The sequence below is a fragment of the Salmo trutta genome, unplaced genomic scaffold (genome assembly GCF_901001165.1).
Source record: "Salmo trutta unplaced genomic scaffold, fSalTru1.1, whole genome shotgun sequence".
NCBI lineage: Eukaryota > Metazoa > Chordata > Actinopteri > Salmoniformes > Salmonidae > Salmo > Salmo trutta.
Genome location: NW_021822911.1, coordinates 12,198,753 through 12,207,610, shown reverse-complemented (window position 1 = coordinate 12,207,610; position 8,858 = coordinate 12,198,753). Strand labels below are relative to the sequence as shown.

At 39.8% G+C, this 8,858-nt stretch overlaps 1 protein-coding gene across 1 annotated transcript; it reads right to left on the bottom strand.

Moving 5' to 3' along the window:
* Positions 1-1,071: 1,071 nt before the first annotated feature.
* LOC115186478 (zinc finger protein 180-like) lies at positions 1,072-6,810 on the bottom strand (the record flags this gene model as incomplete). The annotated part of the gene is made up of 2 exons (XM_029746101.1): positions 6,760-6,810; positions 1,072-1,914 (listed from the first exon to the last, which is right to left on the bottom strand). Coding segments are annotated over exons 1-2 (894 nt in total), but the record flags the coding sequence as incomplete, so codon positions are not given.
* Between the last annotated feature and the right edge of the window lie 2,048 nt (positions 6,811-8,858).

The following is an 8,858-nucleotide window of genomic DNA, read 5'->3' as shown; positions in this document are numbered from 1 at the left end:
CTGATATTCTAAAAGCAGGGCAACAATGTCAGTTTGTGATATATTGAAAACCTAAACATAAAATGTGCTATGTACACAAACATCTGCCACAACAATCATATTACTTGGATATTTTTAAACAAGCACCTTATAAACTGCACAAGCACCAGAAACGCTGTTGTTTTGACAAGTAGCAATAAATCACTGATATCGATTATGGGGGAAATCAGGTTGTATGTGCTGTTGAAACTAACACAACTAAAAAAAACACATTGAAATGGGAGATATATTTTTCCTCACTGATTAGAGGACAACCTGCAGAAGACAGTCAGCTACATTTTGGAGTGATGCATTTAAATTTAGGGGTCGCTAAACAAAGGAACGCAACACTTATTTGTCATCACTCATCGATATCACGTTGAAATCAATTGTACCGAGAGGAGGGAGATGAGGTTGCACGTCCTGTTAAACTAACAGCTCAAAAACCACATGGAATCTGGGAATAATGTGTACATCACTGGTTAGAGGAACCTTTGTAGAAAACAGATCGCTACATTTTGAAGTGTTGCATTTTGATTCAAGTGGGTTGCCAATGCGGTAAGTGTAACACAACTCTTTTTTTGTTAGTCACTTTCTGTTAAATCACATAAATAGTAACTCTTACATTTCAGAGCCTGGATTTTCCCCCTGAGTCTAATATCCATATCATGTTGAAATCAATAGAACAGGGGACAAACGTTTAGGGTTCTACATTGTGACATCACTAAAATACTCCTTCTACAATGTTAAAACATTCTACATTGTGACATCATTAAAATACTCCTACTACAATGTTTAAACATTCTACATTTTATTTCACTGATATCATGAAACAACTCCTTCATGAATTTTCTGATGTTTAATCAGATATCTTTTATCAGAGTATCTCTTCCCACATTGATTACAGCTATGAGGTTTCTCTCCAGTGTGTGTTCTCTGGTGTGCTGTCAGCTCTCCAGATCGAGCAAAACTCTTCCAACATTGATCACAGTTATAAGATTTCTCTCCTGTGTGTGTTGTCTGGTGTTGAGTCAGAGTGCTAGATGCAGCAAACCTCTTCCCACATTGACCACAGCTATAAGGTTTCTCTCCTGTGTGTGTTCTCTGGTGTAGAGTCAGAGTGCTAGATGCAGCAAACCTCTTCCCACATTGACCACAGCTATAAGGTTTCTCTCCTGTGTGTGTTCTCTGGTGTAGAGTCAGAGTGCTAGATGCAGCAAACCTCTTCCCACATTGACCACAGCTATAAGGTTTCTCTCCTGTGTGTATTCTCTGGTGTGAAGTCAGATGGCCAGATGTAGTAAAACTCTTCCCACATTGACCACAGATATAAGGTTTCTCTCCTGTATGTGTTCTCTGGTGTAGAGTTAGAGAGCCAGATTGACCAAAACTCTTCCCACATTGACCACAGCTATAAGATTTCTCTCCTGTGTGTGTTCTCTGGTGTCGAGTCAGATGTCCAGATTGACCAAAACTCATCCAACATTGATCACAGCTATAAGATTTCTCTCCTGTGTGTCTTCTCTGGTGTACAGTCAGAATGCTTGATGTAGTGAAACTCTTCCCACATTGATCACAGCTAAAAGGTTTCTCTCCAGTGTGTATTCTCTGGTGTACTGTCAGTTTTCCAAATTGACCAAAACTCTTCCCACATTGACCACAGCTATAAGATTTCTCTCCTGTGTGTGTTCTCTGGTGTAGAGTCAGAGTGCTAGATGCAGCAAACCTCTTCCCACATTGACCACAGCTAGAAGGTTTCTCTCCTGTGTGTGTTCTCTGGTGTAGAGTCAGAGTGCTAAATGCAGCAAACCTCTTCCCACATTGACCACAGCTATAAGGTTTCTCTCCTGTGTGTATTCTCTGGTGTGAAGTCAGATGGCCAGATGTAGTAAAACTCTTCCCACATTGACCACAGATATAAGATTTCTCTCCTGTATGTGTTCTCTGGTGTAGAGTCAGATGTCCAGATTGACCAAAACTCATCCAACATTGATCACAGCTATAAGGTTTCTCTCCTGTGTGTCTTCTCTGGTGTACAGTCAGAATGCTTGATGTAGTGAAACTCTTCCCACATTGACCACAGATATAAGGTTTCTCTCCTGTGTGTGTTCTCTGGTGTAAAGTCAGATGATCAGATGTAGTAAAACTCTTCCCACATTGATCACAGCTACAAGGTTTCTCTGCTGTGTGTGTTCTCTGATGCATTTTAATGCCTGATGAGGTGAATCTCTTCCCACAGTCAGAGCAGCAGTGAGTTATCTTCCCTGTGCATCTCTGCAGGTGTTTCTTGAGGTGTTCTGATCTGGAGAGACTCTTCTTTGCCTTGTCAGCATCATGAGGTTGTTGAGGCTCCCCAGAGGATCCAAGATAGTGAAGTATCTCTCCTGTGTGAACAACAAAGTCAGACAGATGGTTAAAGGCCCACAACAGCGGAAATCCACTGTAAAAGGTGATGCCAACAGCGTAGCCATGATGTTGTACAACAATTGACGTCTGTAATGAATGTTAAAATTATTTGACATTTGTCTTAAAAGGAGCAAGAATAGTCATATTTTGTCTTGTTTTCACATTAGTAGTAACATCGATGATTGTTGGCTAGAAATAAGTTATTCATGTTGTTGAAACTCTAAGCAGTGTGCCAGACAACTTTTGGTCTCCAATATAGGCCCCTTTCTGTGTTTGCTAAAATTGCGGCACGAGGGCGATGCACATGCAATTTAGTTGTAGACACTCCTCCCTGCTAATGAGGAAACGATAGTTATGGATGTACTATATCTGCCTGGAGCAAAAATGGTGAGCAAAGATTTGAGTTTTTCACAATGTATTCTGAATGTGAACGGGGGAAAACTCAGGGGAGAAACCTCCATTTCCAGGTTGATGATGAGTTCATTTCACACTACTTTGGATTATAATTGTAAGGCTCGTTTGAATGTCCTGCTTAATATAATGTTTGTGTCATCATCGCAAATAAACCACTTTGTACTTAAAAACACTTCAACCAGTAAAATGCTCTTTGGCTTTTCCATCAGCTTGACAATGAGGGTTTGTACAGTTTGCCAAATTGGCCCATAACTTCACCTAACAATAACATAGACCTACTGTAGGACCCATAACTTCACCTAACAATAACATAGACCTACTGTAGGGCCCATAACTTCACCTAACAATAACATAGACCTACTGTAGGACCCATTACTTCACCTAACAACAACATAGACCTACTGTAGGACCCATAACTTCACCTAACAACAACATAGACCTACTGTAGGACCCATAACTTCACCTAACAACAACATAGACCTACTGTAGGACCCATAACTTCACCTAACAACAAATATAGGAAAATAGCTCTGTGTGTTGTACAATAGCCTATCCATCAAGGGACAGTTCTCTACACATTATGATCTAAGTATCTCTGTGTCCAAACAGACTAACGAGACCCTACAGTAAATCAAGCAGACAATAACACATTATAAACATCCATTTGTTAGGGATGTTGGATCCAACGTGGAGCTCAGCATAGCTGTCTTTACCAGAGTAATGAATGAAGAAGCACTTTGGTTGTTGTTGCATGTCGTGATGTTTGTAATTTGACTGGCATTCAGAAAAGTATTTCCTGGATCTTCTGATAGTTGATCATGTGACTGTAACTGTGGATTACTGAACGAAACGCATTAACAAAACTGAGGTTTTTGGATATAAAGAGAGACTTTATCGAAAAAAACTAACATTTATTGAGTAAATGGGAGTCTTGTGAGTTGCAACGATATGAAGATCATCAAAAGTAAGTGATTCATTTTATCGCAATTTCTGACTTGTGTAACTCCTCTACTTGGCTGGTAACTGTTTGTAATGATTTGTCTGCTGGGCGCTGTTCTCAGATAATCGCATGGTATGCTTTCACGGTAAAGCCTTTTTTAAATCTGACACCGTGGTTTGATTAACAAGAAGTTAATCTTTAAACCGATGTATAACACTTGTATGTTTTATGAATTCTTATAATGAGTATTTCTGTTTTTGAATTTGGTGCTCTGCAATTTCACTGGATGTTGGCCATGTGGGACGGTAGCATCCCACACCCCCTAGAGAGGTTAAGCATATCCCAGTTTAGGTCACCTAACAGAACAAACTCTAAAGATAGATGGGGGCCAATCAATTCACATATGGTGTCCAGGGCACAGCTGGGAGCTGAGGGGGGTCTGTAACAGGCGGCAACAGTGAGAGACTTATTTCTGGAGAGATTCATTTTTTTTATTAAAAGCTCGAACTGTTTGGGCTTAGACCTGGAAAGTATGATAGAACATTGCAGGCCATCTCTGCAGTAGATTGCAACTCCTCTCATTTTGATGGAAAATGTTGTAGTTGGGGATGGAAATTTCAGAATTTTTGGTGACCTTCCAAAGCCAGGATTCAGACACGGCAAGGACATCAAGATTGGTGGAGTGTGCTAAAGCAGTGAGTAAAACAAACTTAGGGAGGAGGCTTCTGATGTTAACATGCATGAAACCAAGGCTTTTACGGTTACAGAAGTCAACAAATGAGAGCGCCTGGGGACACACAGGGCCTGGGATAACGTCTACATCACCCGACGAGTAGGATGAGGGTACGGCAAAAGGCTTTCAGAACTGGTCGGCTCTTTCCAGTCAGGTTATGTTGACGACTGGCTCCCTCCAGTCAGGTTATGTTGACGACTGGCTCCCTCGTAATTTGTGTGTCTTATTTATTTAATCAAACAACGTGCTTAAAGCATCAGACAAGTTCAGTACATACAGATTTTATAAAAACACATGGGGTGATTGGTAGAAAGAACAGATGACTCTTGGTTGACCAAGATGTATTTTAGTTGGGGACAGCACTAGAACATGATGTTGGGGCTCCAGAGTGGACAGCACTAGAACATGATGTTGGGGCTCCAGAGTGGACAGCACTAGAACATGATGTTGGGGCTCCAGAGTGGACAGCACTAGAACATGATGTTGGGGCTCCAGAGTGGACAGCACTAGAACATGATTTTGGGGCTCCAGAGTGGCACAGCGGACACTGCATCTCAGTGCTTGAGGCGTCACTACAGACACCCTGGTTCAAATCTAGGCTGTATCACAACCGGCCGTGATTGGGAGTCCCATAGGGCGGCGCAAAATTGGCCCAGCGTCGTCCGGGGTAGACCGTCATTGTCAATAAGAATTTGTTCTTAACTGACTTGCCTAGTTAAATAAAGGTTACATTTAAATACATTTAAAAAATAGAGTTTCATGACAAACCATTTTTTACAAATCCGGCAAGGCACCAATTTTGAGACGGGTTTAAAACAAAGGTTTCAAACCAATTCATGAATGTAATTGAATCTAGGTATGTCTTGCCTTTAATGTAATGGCATGAAAAACAATTGGCTGAATATTATACAATGACTTATCAACAGCTCTAATAATTTGCCTCCACAGGAAATCTACACTGGCAATTCTAGAATATACTATATAGCCCAGAAACCTGGTTAAACTATCATTATGACATCATGGATGAATTCTAGAATATACTATATAGCCTAGAAACCTGGTTAAACCATCATTATGACATCATGGATGAATTCTAGAATATACTATATAGCCTAGAAACCTGGTTAAACTATCATTATGACATCATGGATGAATTCTAGAATATACTATATAGCCTAGAAACCTGGTTAAACTATCATTATGACATCATGGATGAATTCTAGAATATACTATATAGCCTAGAAACCTGGTTAAACTATCATTATGACATCATGGATGAATTCTAGAATATACTATATAGCCTAGAAACCTGGTTAAACTATCATTATGACATCATGGATGAATTCTAGAATATACTATATAGCCTAGAAACCTGGTTAAACTATCATTATGACATCATGGATGAATTCTAGAATATACTATATAGCCTAGAAACCTGGTTAAACTATCATTATGACATCATGGATGGCCAGTCCTTGTATTCATAGTGTAGTGAATTCAGGGGGTTGCCCTGAGCTGAACTCAAACCTGGGTCCACTGACTGTCAAGCCAACACCTTATAACTGTTATGCCAAGATGTCTGAACTTCTTGACGAGGTCGCTAGGTGTTGAGTTACGGTTTCTACAATAGCTTTCTCTATGCATTTGAGTGGTTACACTTCTCCTTCCCCCATCCCTCAGCTGTTTACCAAACCAAGTCTCTGGGCTGACAATTTTTTGCTATTTAAATACTAGGTTACCTCTATAAAATAGCCGCACATCTATCAACCAATCTGCAGTTCAAACAATAACAAAGCTGTCATTCCACCACTAGTTTGGTTATAAGATGATGATGGGGCTGGAGAAATGTAATTATTCTCAAATTCATAGACAGACCTACAGATGCAAGCACTGACCATCCATGATATCAACATTATAGTTTTAACCATGTTGAGGCTATACAGTGTTGGTTTACATTGTTTCTAAACATTGGAGTAAAAAAAAAGCTTATTTAGGGTTATGATGGGGTACAACAGTTGAACTAAGATCATGAGGCATGTGTTATATTCTTCAAGAATCAATGGCTATAAATTAATTATTTAAAAAGTCTAAATATGGATGTAGCTATTGCATATTTCCCCTTTAACACCACACATCAGTTCAACAACTGCAGAGTTTGTGCCTCTGTATTAAAGACAGTACTTACTAGTGTTAATCAGGGCCGTTCATCGTTAGAACCATTGGATGCCTTAACATGCCTTTGGGAAACCGAGCCCAGATATCCCGTTTCATCCTCGTCTTCCTCCAATGTGACAGTCATCTCCTCCTCCTCCTCTTTCACCCCAAAAACTGCTTCCTCTTCTTTCTCTTCCTCCTCTTCTTTAACAGTAACATCCTCCTCCTCTTTCACTCTGAACGCGTCTTCCTCTTCTTTAACGGAAACGTCTTTCTCTTCTTCTTTCACGGTAACAGCTTCACCCTCTACTTCTTGTTTAACTGTGACATCCTCTACTTGTTTTTGTATTGTGACATCCTCTGCCTCCTCTTTCACGACAACGTTCAGCCACAGACCTTCTTCCTCCGTCCAGCAGACCTCCTCTTCTTTAGCAGGAGGAGAGTTGCTTAGTGAACTCATGTTCGGGAATGCTAGCTAGCTATGCTAATGCTAACTTAACCAGCCCACTAGCTGACCAATAACAACACCGTAAATATGAAATTAAATCGAATAACTAACTAGAAGACAGAAGTGGGTTTAAAACACAGTGGCTAATATACACGAAAGCATCTAAAGAGCTTTATTGGTTCGGCTATTTTGTCTAGCAAACTACCGAGGTGGCTGACGAACTGTTGCTTTCGTTCGAAAGAAGCGTTCCGTCCACTACATTACAAGTCACACCAACAGCATCGCCTTAAAGCTCCACATGATGTATTGTTACACCATGTAGGAGCAGTATAGACCTAGTCTGTTCATTATATACATCTACATGATGTATTGTTACACCCTGTAGGAGCAGTATAGACCTAGTCTGTTCATTATATACATCTACATGTTGTATTGTTACACCATGTAGGAGCAGTATAGACCTAGTCTGTTTATTATATACATCTACATGATGTATTGTTACACCATGTAGGAGCAGTATAGACCTAGTCTGTTCATTATATACATCTACATGATGTATTGTTACACCATGTAGGAGCAGTATAGACCTAGTCTGTTCATTATATACATCTACATGATGTATTGTTACACCATGTAGGAGCAGTATAGACCTAGTCTGTTCATTATATACATCTACATGATGTATTGTTACACCATGTAGGAGCAGTATAGACCTAGTCTGTTCATTATATACATCTACATGATGTATTGTTACACCATGTAGGAGCAGTATAGACCTAGTCTGTTCATTATATACATCTACATGATGTAATGTTACACCATGTAGGAGCAGTATAGACCTAGTCTGTTCATTATATACATCTACATGATGTATTGTTACACCATGTAGGAGCAGTATAGACCTAGTCTGTTCATTATATACATCTACATGATGTATTGTTACACCATGTAGGAGCAGTATAGACCTAGTCTGTTCATTATATACATCTACATGATGTATTGTTACACCATGTAGCAACAGCATAGAGCAACAGTAGCTAGCTACTTATTAAGATTTAGTTTGACTTAATGAAACTGCCTTAAATGTGCTGTAGTAACATTTTTTATTCGCACTAATCAACACATTCAGGTCTTTGTATGTCTCAATATAATAGTAATATTTCATTAAATTAATTTAAAAAGAATATTTGTCTGAAAATAAAATCTGATCCTCAACTGCGTTTCCCTCCAGTCAGCAGACGGCGATGTGCGTCTTTCAGGCGATGCTGCAGCGTGACGTATAATCTAGTGGACGGTTCTTCATAAACAGCTCGTCAACCACCTCGGTAGCTTGCTAGCCAACATAGCCGAAAGATTCAACCTATTTATACGCTTTCGGTCTATATTACCTACTGTGTTTTAGACACACTTCTGTCGTATCTACTTGTTAACCTATTTAATTTAATATAACGTTATTGTGTATTAGTCAGCTATAGTAGCTGGCTGGTTAAGTTAGCATTAGCCTAATCGCTAATGATAGCTAGCTAGCTAACATCCCCGAACATGAGCTCCCTAAACTACTCTCCTCCTGTTAAAGAAGAGGAGGTCTGCTGGACGGAGAAAGAAGCTCTGGGGCTGAACATTGTCGTGAAAGAGGAGAAGGAAGAGGAGGATGTTACAGTAAAACAAGAAGTAGAGGGTGAGGTTGTTACAGTGAAAGATGAAGAGAAAGACATTTCAGTTAAACAAGAGGAAGAAGAGGATGA